This window comes from Arabidopsis lyrata, assembly GCF_000004255.2.
Source record: "Arabidopsis lyrata subsp. lyrata unplaced genomic scaffold ARALYscaffold_2, whole genome shotgun sequence".
Lineage (NCBI taxonomy): Eukaryota > Viridiplantae > Streptophyta > Magnoliopsida > Brassicales > Brassicaceae > Arabidopsis > Arabidopsis lyrata.
Genome location: NW_003302554.1, coordinates 7,397,749 through 7,423,069, shown reverse-complemented (window position 1 = coordinate 7,423,069; position 25,321 = coordinate 7,397,749). Strand labels below are relative to the sequence as shown.

The 25,321-nt window shown below is 36.9% G+C and overlaps 1 protein-coding gene across 2 annotated transcripts; it reads left to right on the top strand.

Annotated features, from left to right (window-relative positions):
• Positions 1-1,927: 1,927 nt before the first annotated feature.
• Positions 1,928-19,387, top strand: LOC9324350 (protein ILITYHIA). Of its 2 annotated transcripts, XM_021034340.1 has the most exons (61): positions 1,928-2,211; positions 2,494-2,870; positions 2,955-3,086; positions 3,212-3,593; positions 3,780-3,926; positions 4,118-4,302; positions 4,384-4,510; positions 4,615-4,688; positions 4,820-4,896; positions 4,976-5,012; positions 5,089-5,255; positions 5,476-5,662; positions 5,763-5,840; positions 5,939-6,058; positions 6,148-6,207; positions 6,364-6,453; positions 6,559-6,649; positions 6,732-6,901; positions 7,116-7,409; positions 7,490-7,606; positions 7,773-7,874; positions 7,952-8,101; positions 8,293-8,457; positions 8,529-8,705; positions 8,919-9,041; positions 9,143-9,223; positions 9,307-9,423; positions 9,566-9,738; positions 10,195-10,272; positions 10,357-10,504; positions 10,855-10,977; positions 11,086-11,142; positions 11,221-11,331; positions 11,415-11,606; positions 11,684-11,857; positions 12,294-12,404; positions 12,485-12,554; positions 12,643-12,721; positions 12,977-13,079; positions 13,365-13,535; positions 13,616-13,738; positions 13,815-13,911; positions 14,106-14,122; positions 14,495-14,601; positions 14,682-14,733; positions 14,814-14,920; positions 15,007-15,066; positions 15,163-15,277; positions 15,362-15,472; positions 15,551-15,688; positions 15,760-15,882; positions 16,005-16,076; positions 16,327-16,439; positions 16,703-16,861; positions 17,290-17,386; positions 17,481-17,663; positions 17,894-18,088; positions 18,159-18,338; positions 18,426-18,558; positions 18,679-18,757; positions 19,046-19,387. In XM_021034340.1, the coding sequence occupies exons 1-61, from the start codon at positions 2,097-2,099 to the stop codon at positions 19,083-19,085; spliced, it is 7,833 nt and encodes a 2,610-aa protein (XP_020889999.1). In that variant the 5' UTR covers positions 1,928-2,096; the 3' UTR covers positions 19,086-19,387. The 2 variants fall into 2 exon arrangements, with proteins under 2 accessions (XP_020889999.1, XP_020889998.1); XM_021034339.1 differs by lacking the exon at positions 14,106-14,122 and having other exon boundaries at positions 13,815-13,928.
• Positions 19,388-25,321: the final 5,934 nt, after the last annotated feature.

Here is a 25,321-nt window from a genome sequence, read left to right as displayed (position 1 = left end):
ATCATATATAATGGTTGATCGCGATACATATGTTTTCTTGTAGTTAACATGTTAAGATGCGAAGCATGTCAAATACTAGTTCAAGAAACCTAACTGCATTTTTTATGGTTAGATTATGACTTCAACAAATAAAACATAAAAATTTTAAACTATTTTGATTAATACTTTTTATTTTGATCATTGTAGTATTATCAAAATAAAATATTTCCAAGAATTTTGTAAGATCTTTGACTTTTTGGTTTATTTAATTCAACGGGGAGAAATAAAATTAATTAATTTATTTTGAACTTATTGGTCCACCTTGTTTTTCGATGATAAATGTCTCTCTAGCCAAATATTTGATTGGTTCATGTTTGTGTTAAAATTTTGCTAATGCCTCATACACTACACAATGATGTCTTAGATTCATAGTAGTACAAAAGAACTTATAAATCAGAAAATTGAATCATCTCATTGTTTTTGTAATAGTTATTTCCATGTATTTTGGTTTAAATGAAAGTTGGACTGTAGTACCATTGGGTTGCGACTTGCGAGGATAACACATTAGAATTTTGAAACGAACTTGTTCCCAATAGTATTACCAAGGTTAATTGCACATCTAAAGACAACACTCTAGCGGTCCACGTCTCCACGATGTGTTATTCAATGGTAAATATGAATTTAGTTTCGGCGAGCATGTAAGCAAAAGAACAATAGGGAAATGTCTTTTGAGACAAGGTCATTATCATCATATCTTATGGAGAGCATATAGAGGAGCTTCTAAGCGGCGATTTCGTCAAAGACGATCATGTATTGCAAAAGTTGATGGGATTTACTTAGAAAGAAATGCTGGACTGCGGACTCGCATGCATGACTGGTTTAAAAATTAATGTGTTCTTTTTTTGGAGAAAATTAACTGTGCTTTTTTTGTTATTAAACGGATTTAAATGGTTTTAAGTGATCTTAAGCAGGCGGTTATACAAAATTTTTAATCTATTATTATTTAATTTATTTACTTTTTAGTGTATTTTTCCAATAACTAACTACATAGATAAAAAAAATAATAATAATAATAAAAAAAACTAACTACATAGATTTAAATTTATAATTTTTAACTCAATAGACATAGCTATAAACGTGCATATATTGTTTGATATGCATTAAATTAATGCTATTGTCTAATTTTTGTTTAGGATTTAAATTCTTATAGATTATTTTGTATAATTTGATCTATAATATCATATATAATGTTTTATGTTGTAAACGCTTAAACTGCCTAAAATCGCCTAAGCTTAAGTTAGGCGTTTTAGGCGATAGCCACTGGGTAACTGCCGGTTTAACACCTGGTGCTTAGTGACGAACTGAAAATCTTCACTAGTTCTATATGAAAAGGTATTTGCGACAATTTAGCAAGGAAAACACGACTCATAAATGACATGGTTTCTTTTGGTATATAGAGGATTCCATGACGTATATGTATGTTTTCCTGTTTGCCTTAATAGTGTCGTGGAAGACAAAAACAAATAGTACATACTCTATGCAAATGTTTTATTCTTAAAAGATTTGAGATTACAATTAATTGAAATAAGTTATCTATGAACTATGAATCTCAAATGGCCATGATAATACATAATCTAGCTATTTCAAAACTAGAAATATTCTCCAATTTAACTTTTTCAAACTCAAGGTATGGCTAAAAAAAATCACTTAAGCCGCATCATAGCGCGGAAATTTACCTAATCTATTGTATAGGTTTTTTTTTTTTTTTGGTCACCAAGATTTGTTTAATTGTCTCGACTCATACTTTTTAGATTTTCAATAATTAAAATAACTATAAATTAACAAAATATTTAATATTCCTTGTTCCAACATTAAAAGTGATTCCATTATCCATGGACTTAAAAGCCCGAATGAATAAACCAAACTTAAATCGAAGCCCAAAAACGAATTGTCAGATTCAGTTTCATTGTTTCTTCTTTCACTCTTCATCTTCTGCAAACCCACTGGCTTAGCCTAAACCCTAGTAGCCACAGAGAAGAAGAAGAAGCTTCACCGTTTTGCCTTTTACGATTGTTCTGACCTACCAACCTGGCTCCGGTCAATCTCCGTGGAAGGAAATGGCTTCTCCGTTGGAGTCTCTTCTCTCCATCTCTGGCTCTGTCTCTACAAGCTCCACTTTAATCAGACTCCGGATCTTCCGCCATGATATCCCGGAGATTCTTCAGAATTCCGGTAACCATTCATCATCGATTAAAATAATTTCACTGTTGCGAGTATACCCTAAGACTAAACTCGTCATCGAAAGTCACAAGCTTTTTTCAATTTAGGAATACAAGTTTGATTATTTCTCGGCTAATAATTTTCTAATGGTAGAGTTGATTATGAACTGAATGTATTAAATCCTAGTTACTTGAAGTGTACTGGTCAAATCATTATCACATTGAACTGGATTTGTTCTTAGAAATATTTATGAGATTGTACATTGAACTTGTGATCTGAATGATTTATTTGCAGATATGACGTCTGATATTGCGCCTGTTCTGGTTGACATGATATTCCAAACATTGGCTATATATGATGACCGTGCCTCACGGAAAGCTGTGGATGATTTGATTGTAGAGGGCCTGGAAAATGTTACTTTCATGAAAACTTTTGCGGCCATGCTTGTACAAGTTATGGAAAAGCAGTTGAGATTTTGTTTTGATACAGTCTGTTACAGACTACTAATTTGGTCATGTCTTCTTCTGGGAAAAAGTCAATTCGCTACGGTTTCGAAGAATGCATTTGTTAGAGTAGCATCAACACAGGCTTCATTACTTCGTATCATTATGGAGAGCTCTTTCCGCATGCGGAGGGCTTGTAAAAGATTTATGTTCCATTTGTTCTCTCAGGTCTGCCTTGACGCTCTACATATGTATGAAATAATCTAATGTATGAACTGTATTGATTAAAGAATTCGGTTTTTGTTTTTGTAGTCACAAGCTATCTACAGTTTATATATGGATGAAGTCAAAGGTTCCCGGATTCCGTATAAGGATAGCCCTGAATTATTAGGACTACTGCTTGAGTTCTCTTGTTCGTCTCCTGCTCTATTTGAACAGTCCAAGGTATGATTAAATTCACTTTTCCCATTTTGCTCTGCTTCTTAAACAAAACTAGATTTGCAAATGTTTTGTTTGCCTCTCAATTTTTGATTTTTCAAATCATCTATCTGTTTGTTTCTCGTTCGCAGGCCATATTTGCTGATATCTATGTTAAAGATGTCCTGAATTCTAGAGAAAAGCAGAAACAAAATCTTAGTAATTGTTTCAAACCTCTTCTTCAACGCTTGTCGCATGAGGAATTCCAAACTGTCATCCTTCCTGCAGCTGTTAAAATGTTGAAGCGTAATCCAGAAATTGTCCTGGAAGCAGTTGGATTTCTATTAGCAAATGTAAACATTGATCTAAGTAAGTATGCCCTGGAACTGCTACCAGTTATACTACCACAGGCTCGGCATACGGATGAAGACAGGCGTCATGGAGCTTTGTCAATGGTTAGGTGCTTAAGTGAAAAATCAAGTAATCCTGATACTATAGAAGCAATGTTTGCGTCAGTTAAAGCCATAATTGGAGGTTGGTCTTTATGCCTTTGTTTATTAACATCACTCTTACATGTTATTAAATGAATCTTCTTCCTCATTTTGATATATCTGTGATTCTGATTACGTCTCTGTTTATAGACAGAAGATAGGCTTGGTGGTAGTTTGAGTTATTTTCCTAATTGATATTCTATGATGAACTGCGAGCTTTTGTCTTAAGGTTCTGAAGGAAGGCTTCAATCTCCCTATCAAAGAATTGGAATGCTGAATGCAGTGCAAGAACTGGCAAGTGCTCCTGAAGGAAAGTATATTGGTAGTTTGTCGAGGACGATATGCAGCTTTCTCATAGCCTGCTACAAAGATGAAGGTAAAATATTAACTGTTGTTCATGTTCTGTTGTGCGAACCAAAAGTTAGCAATATAAGTTGGAAGATCCTCATTTCCATGTTTTTCCACATTTGTCTATATGTTCCCTGTTTCAATTATCATCCTTGGCATTTATCTTTCAACTATTTACCTTATTGTCGTCTGCTAACTGATTAATGTTTTATCTTATAGGAAATGAAGACGTAAAACTTTCAATTTTGTCTGCTATAGCTTCATGGGCATCACGATCTTCTGATGCTATCCAACCAAACTTAGTTTCTTTCATTGCTGCCGGCCTTAAGGAGAAAGAAGCTCTAAGGAGGGGGCATCTCCGCTGTGTACGAATCATATGCAGATATCCCGATACCATTTCACAGGTCTCCTTGCAAACATCTTTTCTGGCTTCTATAATATTAACCCTCTCATAAACTAAATACGCTACTGAATATATACTACAGATATCAGACTTGCTATCCCCTTTAATTCAACTTGTAAAGACGGGATTTACAAAGGCAGTACAACGTCTGGATGGGATATATGCTCTACTGATCGTTTCCAAAATTGCTGCCTGTGACATCAAAGCAGGTTCAAACCAGCAGCTTATGTTTCACATTCCTCTCATTCAGTAAAATCTGAAGGTCCTTCATTGCTTTCTCCTTAATTGTATTTTTCTTCTTTTTGAAATCCAGAGGATACTATGGTGAAGGAGAAACTATGGACTTTGATATCTCTAAATGAGCCTTCACTTGTGCAAATTACTTTGGTAATATTTTCTAAAGATTTCTTCGGGTACTTTTTCTGTGGTCTGTTCTTATCATGTCAGGGTACTTACTTTTTTGCTTTGTGGCATTTTTCTTCGTTTTCTTTCTTATCTTTGCATGTCTCAACTGAAAGGCCTCAAAACTTTCAAGTGATGATTGTGAAGTATGTGCCGACCTTCTTGAGGTGCTCCTCGTGGAACACTCCTCCAGGTAAACCTCCTGCCTAATGTGTGAGATTCGTTGTTTGACTGTTTGTAGTAGTTTTAACTATCTCTCTGCCTGGTTTCAGGGTTTTGGAAGCATTTTCATTGAAATCACTATCACAGGTAGCCTAAGCGAGTTCATGTTTTCTGACCCGTTTCTCCCTGTTCGGGACTTATGTTTCATCTCTTTTCTATGCAGTTGCTTCTCTTTCTACTTTGCCATCCAAGCTGGAATGTTCGTAAAACAGCGTACAATGCTGTTACAAAGATCTTCCTCGCAACTTCACAGCTAGCCACTACTCTTTTAGACGAGTTCTCGGATTTTCTTTCCATAACTGGGGACCAACTCGTTTCTTCTAGAACCAGGTACAAATGATAAGCTATTTTTGTATTCTTATATCATCCCACCAAGCCACTATGTATCTGCTGCCTGTTTTGTGTTTAGTTAGCTCTGATGTTATCTCCTATTATTTTTCTGATCTCGACTTTTTATTAACAGTTTGATTCATTTGACATTTTGAAAGGTTTGGAACTAAATGCCAGTAACGACTTATTCATTCTAGGAACTAACTTGGCATCTCTGTAGTGACGCAGATAATCCCGTGGATCATCAAGCTCCTTTCGTCCCTTCTGTAGAGGTGTTAGTGAAAGCTTTGATTGTCATTTCATCGGCAGCAGTTGCTGGACCTCCAAGCTCATGGATTGTTCGAGCCATATTCTGCTCGCATCATCCCAGCATAGTTGGTACTGGAAAAAGAGATGCTGTTTGGAAGGTAATCTTTACATTAGTCATTCAACATGGTTAATTCTACTTACTCATATTTCTTTTCTTTGCACTTTTTAATAGTGATTTACACCTTCTGATATATGCAGAGATTGCAAAAGTGTCTCAACACTTGTGGTTTTGATGTTGCTACTTTTTTGTCTACCAATGGGGAAAGTGTTTGCAAGGTAATCTCACGACTGTCAATGACTTATATGTGCGAAACTTGGTTTTTTATTGTTTCCTTGCATGACTAATCAACTATTGATTTGTATGATTGTTTCAGAGTCTACTTGGACCAATGGGTTTAATGAGTCCTAAAACTCCTGAGCAGCAAGCGGCCGTATATTCCTTGTCCACCATGATGTCTCTGGCACCAGAGGATACATTCACAGTGTTTAAGATGGTATATGTATTTTAAGGAAATTGTTTTACTAATCAAAGATATTGTACGGTTTAACTTGTTTCCTGATGTCTTATGTTTAATTTTTGTAGCATCTACAAGACCTTCCAGATCGACTGTCTCATGATATGCTTTCAGAGACTGACATTAAGGTAAATCTCCTCACTTTTACTGTATGCATTTTCTTCCTCTCATTGTAGACACTTGCTGAGCTCTAACATTTTACTCTGAGTGCAATGGGTAGTATTACTTTTCAGCTGCAAGTTTTGAGTAGTTAATACTATTATTTTTTTTATGTTTTTATTCAGATCTTTCATACACCTGAGGGAATGCTTTTAAGTGAGCAAGGTATCTATGTTGCTCAGACGATTGGTGCCAAGTACACAAAGCAGGAGCCGGTACTTACATGGGTTTATTCTACTTATTCTGTTTTACACGTGAAACATGATTCCACTTTTAGCATATTGGATCTAATGACATCTTCTTCTTATTGCTTGTTGTAGAGTTCTAATCATTCTTTAAAGAAAGGATTGGCTAGTAGAGAAACTGCAAATTCGGGGAGAAGGGACACTGCAAAGTTGACCAAGAAAGCTGGTACATATCTAGCGAAGCACTCTATAGTTTTAATATTGTGTCCCCAACATATATATATTCTTCAGCGAATTAATAATTGCAGACAAAGGAAAAACGGCGAAGGAAGAGGCACGGGAACTGATGCTCAAAGAAGAGGCCTCAACACGGGAAAATGTTCACAGGATACAAAAAAGTCTTTCGTTGGTGCTTCATGCCCTTGGGGAGATGGGTCTTGCTAATCCTGTGTTTTGTCACAGTCAGTTGCCTTTTTTGGTATGCAAAAGCTTTGTTACTTAGTTCCATAACAGTTTTACTTATCCATATGGTATAGAGTCAATGAATAGATTTCAGAAACAATTATTTTTCATTCCTCTGTCACTGGCACTGATACTCCTTATGTTTATGTACATGAATATTATTCTTTTGGCATATTAGGCTCCTATAGTTCTAAGATTAACCTCTTACACTCACCTTATCACTTTACCAGGCTACTTTTTTGGATCCATTGCTGCGATCACCTATTGTAAGTGCTGCAGCCTTTGAAAACTTGGTGAAGCTTGCAAGGTGTACAGTTCAGCCTCTGTGTAACTGGGCTCTAGAAATTTCAACTGCTCTGCGCTTGATTGCGATTGATGAAGTTGATACTTCATCTGATTTTCGTCCATCAGTTGACAAGGCTGGGAAAACATATGAGGGTCTTTTTGAGAGGATTGTAAATGGGTTATCAATATCTTGTAAATCAGGACCACTTCCTGTAGATACATTCACGTTCATTTTCCCGGTGTGTTTCTTACCATTCCTGTTGACAGTATTCTAACTTGTACTTCCTTTTACTAAACGAACTGTGATTTGTCTTGCCAGATACTGGAGCGAATTTTACTGTCATCAAAGCGGACAAAACTTCATGATGATGTGCTGCAGATTCTATACATGCATCTAGATCCGATGCTGCCACTTCCAAGACTCCGGATGATATCAGTTTGGTGACTTGAACCCTGTCTGTTTTTACACACTACATTTGTTGAATTTTGGTGTCAATTACATTGTGCTCATTTCTTTCCATTTTTTATTTGTGACGAGTGATATTGTTAATATAACCAGCTTCCCTTTCTCAAATATAACATCTAAACTAAATTTGTTTCAGGTTCTATATCATGTTCTAGGTGTTGTTCCCGCATATCAAGCATCAGTTGGACCTGCACTGAATGAATTGTGTCTTGGATTGCAAGCAGATGATGTCGCAAATGTATTTCTTTTAACTATGTATTGTGAGCAAAATTTCCAGTTCTAGAGAGTTATATTTCATATATTTTTTGTTTACAGGCGCTCTATGGAGTCTATTCAAAAGATGTTCATGTCAGAATGGCCTGCTTAAACGCTGTAAAGTGTATCCCAGCTGTTTCCAAATGCTCCCTTCCTCAGAATGTTAATATAGCAACAAATATTTGGATAGCTCTACATGACCCTGAAAAGGTTAACCTTCAGAATTTGATGTGATATCTAGTTACGTTATCTTTTTGTATTGTACATAATACTGGTTTTATAATTTTTTTTGCTGTGTCAACTAGAATAATTCGATGTACTTGACTTAGGCTAAAAAAGTTATTGTCCTCTTATTGTTCGCTGTTGCACCATCTGATGCTCTGTGATCTTTACGCTTGCAGTCAGTGGCTGAATCAGCAGATGATTTATGGGCCCGCTATGGTCATGATTTGGGGACTGATTATTCAGGAATCTTTAAAGCACTTTCTCATATAAATCTCAATGTCCGTTTAGCTGCAGCAGAAGCACTGGCTGATGCTCTTCATGAAAGCCCGGCATCAATCCAGGTCATTGAATTTCTTGAATTATTACTTTTTGTTGCATAAGTATGGGTTTTAAAGATTAATTGGTTTTGCAGCTATCTCTTTCAACTTTATTTTCTCTGTACATCCGTGATGCTACGTCTGGTGAGGATGTCTTTGATGCTGGTTGGATAGGAAGGCAAGGAATTGCCTTAGCACTGCAATCTGCTGCTGACGTATTGACAACAAAGGACCTTCCTGCTGTTATGACCTTTTTGATATCCCGCGCACTGGTATTTCTTCTCATCTTGTCAGATGAATGCTTGTCAAATAAAAGAACCCTCCCCTCTTAGCCATGTTGCAAAGGATTTGGGTTTCACAATTTATCATCTAGAAACCCACATTTTATGTTGTTTTCAGAAACTATAGCTGTTTTCAGAAACTATAACTTGAAGCTTTGGACATTCAGAAAATTATATGAAACTGAGTGTTTTTCTCATGTGCAGGCTGATCCCAACACAGATGTTCGTGGAAAGATGATCAATGCTGGTACCATGATTATTGATAAGCATGGGAAAGAAAACGTTTCATTGCTGTTCCCCATCTTTGAGAATTATTTAAATAAAGAGGTTTGTTCTACAAGCAACTGAAAACCTGCTAGATACATTGTTTGTTTCATGATTATAACAAATTCCTTCGGAGCTCCTTCATCACATCTCTTATCATGTAGGCATCTGATGAAGAGGAATATGACCTGGTTCGTGAGGGTGTTGTTATATTCACTGGAGCACTAGCAAAGCACTTGGCAAAAGTGATAACTCTACCATTTGTTTAAATCTCGTCACGGTGCACATGATTTTCTTCTCTATCTTATATATTCACTAATGATGGCAGGATGATCCTAAAGTCCATAATGTTGTGGAAAAGCTGTTGGAGGTGTTGAACACACCATCAGAATCTGTGCAACGAGCAGTCTCAACATGCCTTTCTCCACTTGTGCTATCAAAGCAAGTATGTTTTCTACAAATTTTGAGATCTTACCGAGACAAGTTTTGATATACCTTTGGTTCCTAGTGGCTTTGGCTTGGGGAGTATATCAGTCGGTTTGATGAAGCTTAAGGTCTATCGTCGTTTATCTCTAATGATTTGTTAGGAGGATGCCCCTGCCCTTTTTTTGAGGCTCTTGGATAAGCTAATGAAGAGTGATAAATATGGTGAGCGTAGAGGAGCAGCTTTTGGTCTTGCGGGAGTAGTTATGGGCTTTGGAATTTCTAGCTTGAAGAAATATGGTCTTATAGTCAATTTGCAAGAAGCACTTATTGACAGGTATTCCTTATGCATCTTTTTAACTTTATATTTATATGGTAATATGATATTTAAAACTAATTGTATATTGCACGCTTTTGGAGTTCATGTTGGCTTCTGATGCCATTCAAGTTTGTGTTTGGATGTTTTTATTTATATTTTGCTGAGGTTTTGTAGCTGTTCACTGTAGTACTGGGGCACCAACACACATAGAGTCAAGTAAAGTCAAATAGTACATTTTGATGGAGTAGTTCCACTGGTTGTCTTTAGTAATACATTGTAAACACAGTCAAATGTATATTCACATGAGAAGGCTGCTTTGCAAGTCAATATTCTATAGTAGTGGGTTAATTAACTGCTGTTTTTTTTCTTATGTCAATGGTGCTATAACATTTTGTATCACATATATAATATGTAGAAGCTCACTATGATGAACCTTAGTTCACTTCTGCTGTGTTGTTTGTGTTTTGGCTGCAGAAATTCTGCGAAACGCCGTGAAGGAGCACTACTTGCATTTGAATGCCTCTGCGAGAAGCTTGGAAAATTATTTGAACCGTAAGAGAATTTTCTAATGATCAGTATGCCAAAAGCTAATGTTGCAACTTGGTGATAATCTTTTATTTCATTCTTTTGGTTTAGGTATGTGATAAAGATGTTACCCTTACTTCTGGTGTCGTTCTCTGACCAAGTCGGAGCAGTTCGCGAAGCAGCAGAATGTGCTGCTCGAGCTATGATGTCTCAATTATCTGCATATGGTGTGAAACTTGTCCTTCCTTCTCTACTCAAGGTGATAATTTATATAATTCTAAAGATTTTCAAGATTAATGATAACTAAGGTTTTGCGCATTGCCATGTGCCCTGCTCATGATCATCTTTTTGATTGGGTTAACTATGCGATATTGCTATCTTCTTTTTCATTTTAATATTTTTTGCGCTTGACTAGAATAAATGGAAAATTTAGTAATACTTTTATAATAGTATTTTGATTATAACTCCTTTTTCCCTTCTACCTCTACCCTATTTGAGTGCTGCTCCTTAGAAATAAGGTTCAGTCACTAAACTTGGTATACCTAGTTGCATTTGTTCTTTGGTCTTACATGACGCACACTTTTTTGTTGATTTCATTCTTTCGGATAGGGACTTGACGATAAAGCATGGAGAACAAAGCAAAGCAGTGTACAGCTCCTCGGTGCTATGGCATTTTGTGCTCCTCAGCAACTGTCTCAATGTCTTCCTAGGGTTGTGCCAAAACTTACAGAGGTGTGTATACATGTAGATTTCAGTTGCTTCTTAACTGTAAGCCTGGGAATGATTTTCCCTCCCTTGATTATTTGATATTATCTGATTTCATGAGTTAAAACTATACAGGTTTTGACAGATACACATCCAAAAGTCCAGTCAGCTGGGCAGTTAGCACTTCAGCAGGTTAGACTGATATAACAGAAGAAATTCCATATTTTGTGTACATTATTGACTAGAGTTCCGTCTCACCATTATATTTAGGTTGGAAGTGTCATAAAGAACCCAGAAATATCCTCTCTTGTCCCCACCCTTCTGTTGGCCTTAACAGATCCCAATGAGTACACACGACATTCTCTTGACACCCTTCTTCAAGTAAGGCTTCCATATTTAATTGTCTTCGATTATACTTCTCTTCTTTTCTTTTTTTTTTCTAAATCTTTCTTCTCTTACTACAGACAACATTTGTTAATTCTGTTGATGCCCCCTCGCTTGCACTATTGGTACCAATAGTTCATAGAGGATTGAGAGAAAGAAGTTCTGAAACAAAAAAGAAAGCTTCTCAAATTGTCGGTAATATGTGTTCTTTGGTGACAGAGCCAAAGGATATGATTCCTTACATAGGATTGCTCCTTCCTGAGGTTAAAAAGGTATTATGCTGTTCGTACCAAAATAATGAGTCATCTCTTGCATAAGATGTTTATTAACTGAGCACTGGAGTTGTCAGGTTCTTGTGGATCCAATTCCCGAGGTACGTTCTGTTGCAGCAAGGGCTGTTGGGTCACTTATCAGAGGAATGGGAGAGGATAATTTCCCAGATCTTGTTCCGTGGCTGTTTGAAACTCTAAAATCTGATACAAGCAATGTTGAAAGATATGGAGCTGCTCAGGGATTAAGTGAGGTATGTAGAAAAAGATGTGTTTTTTGTGGCATTGTTTCTTTTAGTCAAAACACATGGTTTGATGTCGTGGAAATACACTAACTTATCTATTGGCTTTAACACTATGAGCTTAATCATGTTATCTTCACAGTTTCCAATACATCCATTTTCCAAAATACATCATTGCCTGAGTATTAGGGTTTTATTGTTCAATTATAAGCGAATTGATTCTCTTAATTTACATTTAACTTGAAGAAACGTTGCTGTACATATGCTTTTGTACTCGCTTTATTTGGCACCTTCTTTTAATGTTTCAATCAAGTACATTTGAAACTGATATGGTGTATGGCAAATGGAAATACGGCAACTTACAAATCATTTATCTCAGTGGCTGCTTAACAAATGTTTCCCCAAGTTGTAGCTGCATCTGTTAGAACGTTTTCTCCTTATGTTTCAGGTTATAGCAGCTCTTGGGACAGATTACTTTGAGAATATACTTCCTGATCTCATTCGTCATTGTTCTCATCAAAAAGCATCAGTCCGAGATGGATACCTTACGCTTTTCAAGGTGAAACCAGTTGCTCCTTAGATGTTCCTCAAATGTCAGTTTTGTGAAAATTTCTAAAAGCTTTTGTTTGTTACTCGCAGTTCTTGCCAAGATCCTTGGGTGCTCAGTTCCAGAAGTACTTGCAGCTTGTTTTACCGGCTATTCTGGATGGTGAACCTATCACTCTTTGGCAGACTGTTAACTTCTGAACTAGCTTTTGACTCATTGACTAAATTTGTGGTGCTCTATGATGTTTTAGGTCTTGCCGATGAGAATGAATCTGTTCGTGATGCAGCCCTGGGGGCTGGCCATGTACTGGTGGAGCACCATGCAACAACGTATGAATTTACACTATATATGCTTCTCTGATTTTTTTGGCATGGTTAACTAGATTATCTATTGTTGACTTAACATGATCCGTAGATTGATTAGTTTTTTAAGCCATTTGATAAGCTCTTTAAATGGTGTTAGTAGGTGCCATTATTGTTACTCATTAATTTGTGGTTGATTAAATTGATAAATTCTGTTTGAATTAAGGCCTTGTATCAGGAGATTGGATCCTGTAGTTAATAGTAGCATCATTGGTTTTGCAGGTCTCTGCCTCTTCTTCTTCCAGCTGTGGAGGATGGTATTTTCAATGATAATTGGCGTATCCGTCAAAGTTCTGTTGAACTACTTGGGGATCTATTGTTCAAGGTTAACAGCATTTTTGTGTTGTGTTTTTCTTGTTCTTTATCCTACCTACCTTTCAAAACCTGTAGCCTAGTATTTACGTGGTAACCAATGTTCTCATCCTCCTAGCCTATTATTAATGTAGCCAAGGTTTTTAGTGTGTTTAGTAAATGTACATGATAGAAAATGAAAGATTGTACTATTATTTTCAGTACTACAGAAAAATAAAGCTATCACCAAAACACCTTTGAAAAAGTAAAAAGGTCCCAAAGTTGTCATAATAGTTAATATTCGGAGCTTTTGTACTAGGTTGCTGGTACATCGGGCAAAGCTCTACTGGAGGGTGGAAGTGATGATGAAGGTGCAAGTACTGAAGCGCAGGGTCGTGCCATTATTGATATTTTAGGAATGGACAAGCGCAATGAAGTTCTTGCGGCGTTATATATGGTCCGGACTGATGTTAGTTTGTCTGTTCGTCAGGTAATGTTGTTAATGCTTTATGTATGAGTTTTGCTTGAGTGTACTTTGAGTTCAAAATAAAAAATACCTGCTCTTTCCAGGCGGCACTACATGTTTGGAAAACCATTGTAGCAAATACACCAAAGACGTTGAAGGAAATAATGCCAATTTTGATGAGTACCTTAATTTCTTCTTTGGCATCACCATCTTCTGAGAGGCGCCAGGTTTGTATCCTACTTTTCTTTTCTTTCTTTCCTTATATTTTAATCGGCGGTTGTATGAGTCTATTATTCTGTGTAGGTAGCAGGAAGATCACTTGGAGAGCTGGTTAGGAAGCTTGGTGAAAGGGTGCTTCCTCTTATCATTCCAATTTTATCTAAAGGACTGAAAGACCCAGATGTTGACAAAAGACAAGTAAGCTTCGTGATGAATCAATCATTTTATCTCTCTTTCTCTTATCATTCCAATTTTATCTAAACGACTGAAAGACCCAGATATTGACAAAAGACAAGTAAGCTTCGTGATGAATCAATCATTTTATCTCTCTTTCTCTTATCATTCCAATTTTATCTAAACGACTGAAAGACCCAGATGTTGACAAAAGACAAGTAAGCTTCGTGATGAATCAATCATTTTGTCTCTCTTTCTCAAAAACTTTACACTGTAGAGCATAGTTATTTTGGTAGAAGTTATTGTTGCGACCATGCTAACCATGAAGTGAATATTTCAGTGTTATTTATCTGAGTAGAGCTGCCACCGTTTCTTTGTTCTAGTTATTGTGTATTTCATATCTCTTAAATGAGCTGTGTATCACTGCATGATTTGTGTCCTGCTGCATTGTTTTATGTCCATTTGTGATGCCTAAATGGTTTCATATCTATCAACTGATGCTAAGCATACGATTGTTTGCTTAAATCTGATATGCAGACTTATCAGGCACATGTTATTCATCTAACAGCTTGATATTATATGATTGACAGGGTGTATGTATTGGCCTGAATGAAGTGATGGCAAGTGCTGGAAGGAGTCAGTTACTGAGTTTCATGGATCAGCTCATTCCCACAATTCGGACGGCTCTTTGTGATAGGTTTGATTTATTCTGTATGCATGTTTCTTTATGCTATTAAAAAATTAACATTTCTAAACTTCTACAACTTTCTTCTGTAGTGCTCTTGAGGTTCGGGAATCTGCTGGACTAGCATTCAGCACTCTGTATAAGGTACCTATTCTGACTTTTGTTGCTTAACAGATTGTTCTAGTTCACTCTATATGTATCGCTTGTCTACTTTTGTAATGTAGAGTGCTGGATTGCAAGCAATGGATGAGATTATCCCAACTCTTCTGGAAGCCTTAGAAGATGATGAAATGTCTACTACTGCCTTGGATGGACTTAAACAAATTATAAGGTTCTCTTCTACTGTCTCCTCAGGCTCTTCTTCCCCTTGCCAGTTCAAAGTTTTCTGGTTTACTGAATTTACTTTTGGAATCGCAGTGTTAGGACAGCAGCTGTTCTCCCACACATCTTGCCCAAGCTTGTCCATCTTCCTCTCTCGTATGTGTTTCTTTTTTCTCGTTCTATAGATATGCATCATCAAGCATGATGAATTACTTTTTGGCTGTCTTAAACGTTTTAAAATGTTGTGTATAGTGCCTTAAATGCTCATGCTTTGGGAGCCTTAGCTGAGGTTGCTGGTACTGGTTTTAACACGCATCTCGGGACCATACTTCCTGCTTTGCTCTCTGCAATGGGAGATGAAAACAAGGTAAAAAAATTAAGATTTTCTTCACCCTTAAATTTGTATGAAAGCTATTGTTATCTATGGTTAAGATTCTCTTTCTTTTTGCAGGAAGTCCAAGAATTGGCACAGGAGGCCGCAGAGAGGGTGGTCCTTGTCATTGATGAAGAAGGAGTTGAGACTCTATTATCAGAACTTCTCAAAGGAGTGTCTGATAGTCAGGTTTGTTTGTAATTTCTCAAGTAAGTATATTTATTTTAGCATGTAAGTAATTTAGGTTTGTAAATCTTTCGTTTTCAGGCTTCAATTAGAAGAAGTTCCGCATATCTAATTGGTTACTTCTTCAAGAGTAGCAAGCTTTACTTAATTGATGAAGCTCCAAACATGATATCTACCTTGATTGTTATGCTCAGTGATTCTGATTCAACAACTGTTGCGGTAGGCTACTTGACCAGAAAGAAAATAGTTGAAGCGAGCATGTCTTGTCTAACTTATTCTCTTTTAAACAGGTTTCCTGGGAAGCTTTGGCTAGGGTTATTGGTTCAGTTCCAAAGGAAGTACTTCCTTCATATATAAAACTTGTACGTGATGCTGTATCTACAGCTAGGGACAAAGAGCGCAGGAAGCGGAAGGTGAACTTTTTGCTATTTTTTAAAGAATGTCACTATTAAGAGATCAATGAGCGATCATATTTCGGATGAAGCGATATTTTCTGTAGACTAATCTGTAAAATATACTGTTACTTGAATTGCAGGGGGGATATGTTGTTATTCCTGGTCTATGCCTCCCCAAATCCCTTAAGCCATTACTTCCAGTATTTCTACAGGTATTCTTTATACCTTGCTTTTCTAGCGCTTAAGGCCACCTTAAATCAGATCATTTGAATTGTGTATAAGCAGTAGTTTCTTGGTGGTTGAGCTAATCTCACTTTCGCTTTTTTACTCCCAAAGTCGAGTTGCATTCAGTAAAAAATGGGAAAAAAATTCCCCTTTATTTCTTGCACGTACAAGAGCAATCAGGCAGTTGTGTACTTTGTTCTCAGATCTACCCTTCAAATCTTCTTGCTTTGATTTCAGGGTCTAATTAGTGGATCCGCTGAACTAAGAGAGCAAGCTGCAATTGGTCTTGGTGAGCTTATAGAAGTTACTAGCGAGCAAGCATTAAAGGAGTTCGTCATACCTATAACAGGGTATGCAGTGTGTGAATCTTCATTCCTTTTGTCAATACTTCTTCTGCTACAAATCCATTTGTAGTGTTTTTTACTTTGCTTGGGTAGTATAGTTTTATCTGGATGAATTGATGTTGTAAGTTGCATATGTGCTATCAGCGCCTCAGAGTCCAGAAACTAGCTCCAATTTGTTAGGCTTAGAAGTGATTTTGCATGGTTTTAGTGGATCTTTGACTGAAAATTACCATCAAATTGTGCTGAGATACCTTGTCTTGTTATTTCAGGCCTCTTATTCGAATCATAGGAGACCGGTTTCCATGGCAAGTCAAAAGTGCTATCTTGGCTACATTAATCATCCTAATACAAAGGGGTGGGATGGCGCTAAAGCCATTCCTCCCTCAACTGCAAACAACATTTGTCAAGTGTCTGCAAGACTCCACAAGGTTAGTCCTTGTCTCAACTTGAGTGAAAGTGAAGTCTAGTGTATAGTGATAGGAAAGGACTACTTCTACACAGTTTTGATCTAATTGAAGAGACAAGATTAAACTTATAAAGATACATGACTAAATTAACAAAATGCTAATTATGATCTTATACCTTTTTGCTGAGTTTTATATAATATTCACTGTCTTCAATTAGAAGGCTACATCTGCCTTGCTGGAGTAGATTAGTGTGCAATTCTTCATCTAAAAGTTTTTAGTCAGCTCTCCTACATATTTTTTTTTCCAAGTAATGTACTGTTGAATTTACTTGACACATGGAATACATTTCCTAGAAAATGGAGGTGTTTCATAAGCATATCTAACAGCTATGCTCCATTTGTCCATATCTTGTTCTTGTGTACTTCGATTTAACACCTTTACAACTGTAGGACCATCCGTTCTAGTGCTGCACTTGCCCTGGGAAAGCTTAGCGCATTAAGCACGAGGATTGACCCATTAGTTGGTGATTTGATGACAAGTTTCCAGGTACTTGTAGCATTTTCTTTCAGCAACTAATGCAGTTTTTTTAAATCTGTCTATCTAGTTCTTAATTGTTTATGAAATTTGTTATGCATATCAGGCTGCAGATTCTGGTGTACAGGAGGCCATCCTATCTGCAATGAGAGGTGTAATAAAGCATGCTGGGAAGAGCATTGGGCCTGCTGTTAGAGTACGCATCTTTGATCTCCTAAAGGATCTAATGCACCATGAGGATGACCAAGTTCGAATATCTGCCACAAGCATGCTGGGTGTTTTATCACAGGTAGGGTTTCTTACATACGTAGGGACCTTTTTATTTTTAGTCCTTTGGTTCACACCACAGACCCGATACTATAAAACACTTCTCCTGTGATGCTATTATGCTGCAAGGTTCAGCTCTCGAGCTTACCTTTATTTTAATGAATTTTAGTAGAAGTATAATTAGGGTATGTAAGTATTGATGGCTTTAATGCTTTGGTGAAGCCTAAGCTTCTTACTTTCCTATTTATGCAGTACTTGGAAGCTGCACAACTTAGTGTTCTGCTTCAAGAAGTCAAAGATTTATCTGCTTCACAAAATTGGGGTACTAGGCATGGCTCAGTTCTCTGTATTTCATCCTTGCTGAAGTACAATCCTTCAACCATTATGACGTCATCACTCTTTTCCTCTATGTTAAATTCTCTTAAGAGCTCTTTGAAGGATGAGAAGGTACCTTTGTAAGAAATTTTGTTTCCCGCTTATTCTCTATAACGGTTTTCTGACATCTTCCTTTTACTAGTTTCCATTACGGGAAAGCTCGACAAAGGCCTTGGGAAGGCTTTTGCTAAGACAACTTGCAACGGATCCTTCCAACACAAAAGTGGTTATCGATGTCCTTTCATCGATTGTCTCAGCTTTGCATGATGATTCGAGTGAGGTTCGAAGAAGATCACTATCTTCACTTAAAGCTTTTGCAAAAGTAAGTGTAAGCTAGAAAAGTAGTCATTTCGAGTGGATTTATTCTTCAGTGATATGTGCAGCAGTAATGGAAGACATTAATTTACAGGATAATCCATCAGCAACCATGGCAAATATAAGTGTTATCGGACCTCCTCTTACTGAATGTTTGAAGGATGGGAACACACCAGTGAGACTTGCTGCAGAAAGATGTGCTTTGCACGTGTTCCAATTAACAAAGGGTATTGAATCTGTAGAACTTCTCTCAGGTTTTTATGCCCACAATGTGTTGGCAAAGTTTCGGTGCATTTGTATTTATAGCAACAAGGTCATATTGTACTAATTTCTTTGATTGGTCTCAGGCGCAGAAAATGTTCAAGCAGCTCAAAAATACATTACAGGATTGGATGCCCGACGGTTATCCAAGTTTCCTGAACAAAGGTACTTAATCTTCTTCACTTACGAAAGTCATTTTACTTGCTATACCTTTCAATCTGTACATTAAAAGCGGTTTTCAGTCCCTCGAGAAAAATAACAATGGTAAAAAAAGATGCTCAAGTCAGATGGCTTTTAGTTATGGCTTCTCTTCATCCTTGTGCGGATATACTTAGGGAAAAGATCTAACACCTTAACTAATGCTTGAAGCCCTATGATGATCAAATCTTTCTTGTTATGGGTAAATTTAGTTCCCTTGGACTGAAAATTAAGTAAAATTTGTTACATTTGCAGCGATGACAGTGAAAGCGATGATGATAATGTAAGTGGGTAGGAGGAAACATGTTTTCGCCATCTCTGTTGAGTCCATTTTGTAGGAGAGGCTCATAAAGCATTATCCCTTGAATTGCGGATGATATTGTATCATTTTTCTTTCGCATGAGAATATAGATAGACAGAGGTCGATATTTCAATATATAGAGACATACCTGATTTTGGATTATCAGATCCTTCTGTGTTCTTTGTTGAGAAGTATTCATTTCATTTTCTTTATTTGACACGGCTACTTCGTTTTTGTTATATTGTAATGTCACAGAGGGGTAAAATTTTATGCGTCTTTAGTTATTGATTTGAGTCTATAACAGACTAGATTCTGGTGTTCTCAAAAAAAAAAAAAAAAAAAAAAAAAACAGACTAGATTCTAATATAAAACCCTCTAATTACGTAATTGTAATATGATTAGTTATAAAATTTGTTAAGTGCAACATTGTGACTTCGTTTGTTATCGCCTACTTCCTGGGGTTTATCCTTAAGGGTTTATCTTTTCTATCTATTACTATACTATATAATCTGCACCAAACGTACGATTAAATTGATTGATTAACCAATATAATCATATAAACTCCAATTGAAAACCCATATAAGTTGAGATGCAAAATGTAATGGAGAAAAGGAATATAGTATTAAAAATCAGAGTAACATACAAAGGCAGGAAACGAAAAGAAGTTTTCAAAGTCAAGAGGCATATAGAAAACTTTGACTTTGAATACTTACTTTTCGTTTAAACTTATACATATAAGTTACAAAAGTAAGATTTCAGAGAGCAATGACTTGTTTAGTCTCAGAATCCAAAACAATCCAGAGAGCAAGTTCAAACTCTAGGAAGCAAAAGAGGCATGAAACAACACCAGACAAGTACTCTCTGGACGACAAATATTATTCTTTCGATGGTTTTCTAACGCTCAGTTTATAGATAAACTACATGGCTAGACAGAGAATTAATTGTCATTTTTAGCCAAAAAGTATTTTTGGGTTTTCAAAAGAATATGTTAATTAGTATGAACCTTTGGTAAGTTTAAAGGATGAAAAAAACGATTATCTTGGAAGCTACGAGAATTAGATCTTCTTGTGTAAAATGACATAAATTATCAAGTAGTATTATTTTTCGATCCCGGCATTAATAATGAGATGGTTTTATTTATAAAGACTACATGGTTTGAATCATTGTCGGGGTGAAACGCGGATTGACCCGCCTCAGTGTTGGATGAAGTAGAATAGAGACCATCATCACGACCTAACAAAGTATGGTGACTAATTTTTGGCATGCCACACATGCTTGAACGAGTGGTCTGTTGGTCGAAAACTCGGCTAGTGAGCAACCCGTCCTTTAGCATTAAATGTGGTTCATGAAGTATGTTGACACATTAAGTGCTTAGCGGAAGCTAGGCTCTGTGATGTGACAGCTCCTTGCTTATGGGGCGTCTCGCCTAGCTCCGTCTTTGTCCTCAAGATCAATTTGGGTCTTGAGCCTTTTCTAATTGAGCCAGATTCATGATGGCTTTGATGGTGAATATCGTGAATCAAAATTCATCCCAACAACTATAATCATGACCGTCAAAGTTATATTATTTATTTAGAAAAGTGTATTTAATCAAGTGGTTACCGGTTCACCTTTGCGGCAGTTTTTATAATATTTTGACTCTAGCAAATCGCATTATCCAGCATAGTAAAAATTGGTTTTTGGATCGGATCTTGCTGGTAACACTCTATTTTTACCCTTTTTTACCATTGTTTTCATAAGGTTTTAATAAGCATTTTACGTAGTTTAAAAGCATTTGTTTACTACAACCAAGCCCGAGGCTTTTGAGGAGTCTCTGGCTGAAATTTAAAGTCTGATTACGGATTAGGTTAATAATTTTCTAACGGCACCTGCTACGGAGAGTGAGGTGAGAAAAGCTTTGTTTATGATACATCCGGAGAAATCGCCAGGGCCCGATGGCATGACAGCCTTATTTTTCCAAAAGGCTTGGATTACAATTAAATCAGATCTTCTTGTTCTGGTTAATTCTTTTTTAGAAGATGGAATTTTTGATAAACGGTTAAATACGACAAACATTTGTCTGATCCCAAAAACTGAAAGACCGACACGGATGACGGAATTACGACCTATTAGTCTATGTAATGTGGGCTATAACATTATATCGAAGATTCTTTGTCAAAGACTTAAAACGGTTTTACCAAAACTGATTTCGGAAACACAATCAGCTTTTGTCGAAGGACGATTGATTTCGGATAATATACTTATTGCACAAGAGATGTTTCATGGGTTGAGGACTAACCCGACATGTAAAGGAAAATTCATGGCCATTAAAACTGATATGAGTAAAGCTTATGACAGAGTGGAATGGATTTTCGTTGAGAAGGTTCTAAGAAAATTAGGTTTCTGTGAGAAATGGATTACCTGGATAATGTGGTGTATTACAACAGTTCAATATAGAGTGCTCCTTAATGGGCAACCTAGAGGACTAATTGTACCAGAAAGGGGATTACGACAAGGGGATCCGCTTTCTCCTTATTTATTCATCCTTTGTACAGAGGTACTAATTGCGAATATTCGGAAAGTAGAAAGGGAAAAACTAATTACGGGTATTAAGATAGCAAATGAAAGCCCTTCGGTTTCACATCTGTTATTTGCGGATGATAGCTTATTCTTTTGTAAGGCAAATAAGGACCAATGTGAGGTAATATTGGGGATTTTAAAGAAATATGAAGCGGTCTCCGGACAGCAGATTAATTTTTTAAAATCCTCGATTCAGTTTGGACATAAGGTAGATGAGGATATCAAGGAGGAAATCAAATCTACCTTGGGAATCACTAATATCGGTGGGATGGGTTCTTATCTTGGTCTACCAGAGAGTTTGGGTGGATCTAAAACAAAAATTTTCTCTTTTGTCAGAGATAGATTGCAAACAAGAATTAACGGATGGTCGGCAAAATTTCTATCGAAAGGTGAGAAAGAAGTGATGATTAAATCGGTAGATGCAGCACTACCAACTTATGTTATGTCGTGCTTCAGACTTCCGAAAACAATTACTTCTAAACTTACTAGTGCGGTTGCTAAATTTTGGTGGAGTTCAAATGGAGATTCCAGAGGTATGCACTGGATGGCTTGGAACAAGTTGTGCAATAGTAAATCGGAAGGAGGGTTAGGCTTTCGGAATGTAGACGATTTTAATTCAGCCCTATTAGCTAAACAATTATGGCGGTTGATTACGGTTCCAGATTCCCTTTTTGCGAAGGTGTTTAAAGGGCGGTATTTTCGGAAATCCAATCCCTTGGAAAATATTAAATCATACTCTCCATCATATGGATGGCATAGTATCTGTTCAGCTAGATCTCTGGTTAATAAAGTACTTATTAAAAGGGTCGGATCGGGGACATCCATCTCAGTTTGGGAGGATCCCTGGATTCCAGCTTAATTCCCGAGACCAGAAAAGAGCAATGGTTCACTTGTTGACCCATTGTTAAAAGTAAACAATCTTATAGATAGTCGGTCGAATTTTTGGAATATTGCTCTCCTAGAGGAGATCTTTGATCCAGAAGATATCGCCATCATAAATGCCCTACCGGTGGGTGCACCAACCAAGGAGGATACACTGGGTTGACATTTCACAAAATCCGGAAAATATACAGTCAAATCGGGATATCATACCGTACGGTTAGGAAATTTGGAGAGAAATTTCTCATTGATTGGTCCAAACATCAAACTGTTAAAAGCACATTCTTGGAAAGTGCATTGTCCACCTAAGATACGTCATTTCTTATGGCAAATTTTAACGGGTTGTGTACCAGTTACGGAAAATTTACGGAGAAGAGGAATCGATTGTGATACAGGTTGTGCCAGATGTGGTGAACCAGTAGAAACAATCAATCATACACTCTTTCAGTGCCACCCGGCACGACAGGTTTGGGCACTCTCTCAGATTCCTACAGCAATGGGAATTTTTCCAACGGAGTCTATCTTTGCGAATTTGGACCATTTATTTTGGAGAATACCATCGGACTTTGACTCTTCAGCCTTTCCATGGATTATCTGGTATATATGGAAAGCAAGGAATGAAAAAATATTTGAAAATATTGATAAAGATCCATTGGAGGTATTACGGTTAGCGGAAAAAGAAGCACAATTGTGGCAGTCTGCCCAAATTGAGCTTCATCATGAAACGCATGGTACTTCACTTGACTCGAATTATTCAGGGTACCGTTGCTTTGTGGATAGATCGTGGAAAGAAAGTGATAAGTTCTCTGGTACAAGATGGTTCTGTACATCATCAAACGGAGAGCCGCCAACCATGGGAGCTGCAAATCTCCGTCGAAGTTTATCTCCATTACATACCGAGTTCGAGGCCCTTCTCTGGGCGATGAAGTGTATGATAGGTGCAGATAATCAAGAAGTAGAGTTCCTTACATACTGTTCTGATCTGGTTAAGATGGTGTCTTCTCCAACCGAATGGCCGGCGTTTTCAGTGTACTTGGAGGAATTTCAGAGCGACAAGGAAGAATTCTCATCATTCTCTTTATCTTTAATTTCTCGCAATGCTAATGTAAAAGCGGATCATCTGGCACAAAAAATTTGTACAGAACCGTTTCATATCACATTTGTAAACAACATTCCACAGGAATGGCTCTTTTGAGTTCTAATTAATTTCGGATGACAAAAAAAAAAAAGTAGTTTAAAAGCATTTTTCACTGTTTGTATTTTTTAGAATCATTTCTGGTTATTTTGGTAAAAAAAGTTGCAAAGAGACGTAAAATGGTCCATTCATTTTGTTTATTTCTTTGTTGCGTGATTTTCTACTATCACACTGTGAAAACCTAATATCATTTTATTATCGAATCTGTTCATCTTTTACTTTGTTGCATATTTATTTTTCCTGCAATCACCAAATTGAACCTTATAGTTTGTACCTTTTTTTTTTGCTGTAAAAATATAGTTTGTAGCCTAAACAGCTTTTTCTCTAATACGTAGTGCAATATAAAATTCTATGTGAAATCGATACTTCAAGTACTACAACAGATTGACTTATATTAGTAGATAAACTCATTCTCATTAATTAACAAAATAATACAATGGAGGGTTTATATACATTTACCAAGGCCTAAACCATAAGCCACTAAACAAGAATTAGAAGATTGGTTTATACAATACCAACCTATAGAGACTCTCTATACTAAGTATATACAAATGAGTACTATATACAATAATAGTCCCCCTCAAGATGGGATGAATATATTGAGAAGACCCATCTTGCTAATCAATCTCTGAAAATGTGACGGGTATAGAGGTTTGGTAAAGGGATCTGCTATTTGCAGTTCTGTGTCAACATGATAAAGCTGAAACAAACCTGCCATGAGTCGTTCCCGAACACTATGACAGTCGGATTCTGTGTGTTTGGTCCTCTCGTAGAAGACAGGGTTGTTGGCTATGTGAATTACAGCCATGTTGTCACAGAAGAGAAGAGTCGGCTTTGCTAAAGGAACCTGCAGCTCCTTGAAAAAATTTGTAAGCCACACCAATTCATCAGTTGTGACAGAGAGACTTTGATATTCAGATTCTACAGACGACTTGGAGACCACCTGTTGCTTTTTGGATTTCCAACAGATAAGAGAATCACCAATAAACATACAATAACCTGAAGTAGATCTTCTACTATCTCTGCAATTGTTCCAATCAGCATCTGCATAAACTCTGAGTCTGAGTTCAGATGTTGCAGAATAAAAGAGACCCTGCCCAATGGTACCTTTAATGTACTGGAGTATCTTGTAGACAGCCTGCAAGTGAGCTTTTCTTGGAGCTGCAGAGAACTGACTCAATTTGTTGACAGCAAAGGTTAAATCTGGGCGAGTGATGTTTAAGTACATTAACCTGCCAATAAGGTGCCTGTAAGGCTCAGCTTCCACAAAGTCACCACCACTGTCACTTGAATATTTCATGCTGGGATCCATTGGAATGCTTGAAGGCTTGCAGCCTAGCATACTTGTTTCATCAAGCAAATCTAGAGCATATTTTCGTTGACAGATGTGAATACCTTTGTCAGATCTTACAATTTCCAAACCAAGGAAATACTTCAATTACCCTAAGTCTCTGAGCTTGAAAAAAGACTTCAATTGAGTTATCAATGTTGCCACTGCTGCATCATTGTTACTGGCGATGATAATATCATCAACGTATACTAAGACACAAAGGAAGATGCCATTACATTTGCTGAGAAAACATGTATGGTCACAATA

Bases quoted from the DNA above. Each gene is read 5' to 3' on its own strand.
- LOC9324350 (XM_021034340.1), top strand. From the start codon at position 2,097: ATGGCTTCTCCGTTGGAGTCTCTTCTCTCCATCTCTGGCTCTGTCTCT. The intron at 4,303-4,383 runs GTCTCCTTGCAA...TATATACTACAG, and splicing joins ATCCCGATACCATTTCACAG to ATATCAGACTTGCTATCCCC. The intron at 5,663-5,762 runs GTAATCTTTACA...TGATATATGCAG, and splicing joins AAAGAGATGCTGTTTGGAAG to AGATTGCAAAAGTGTCTCAA.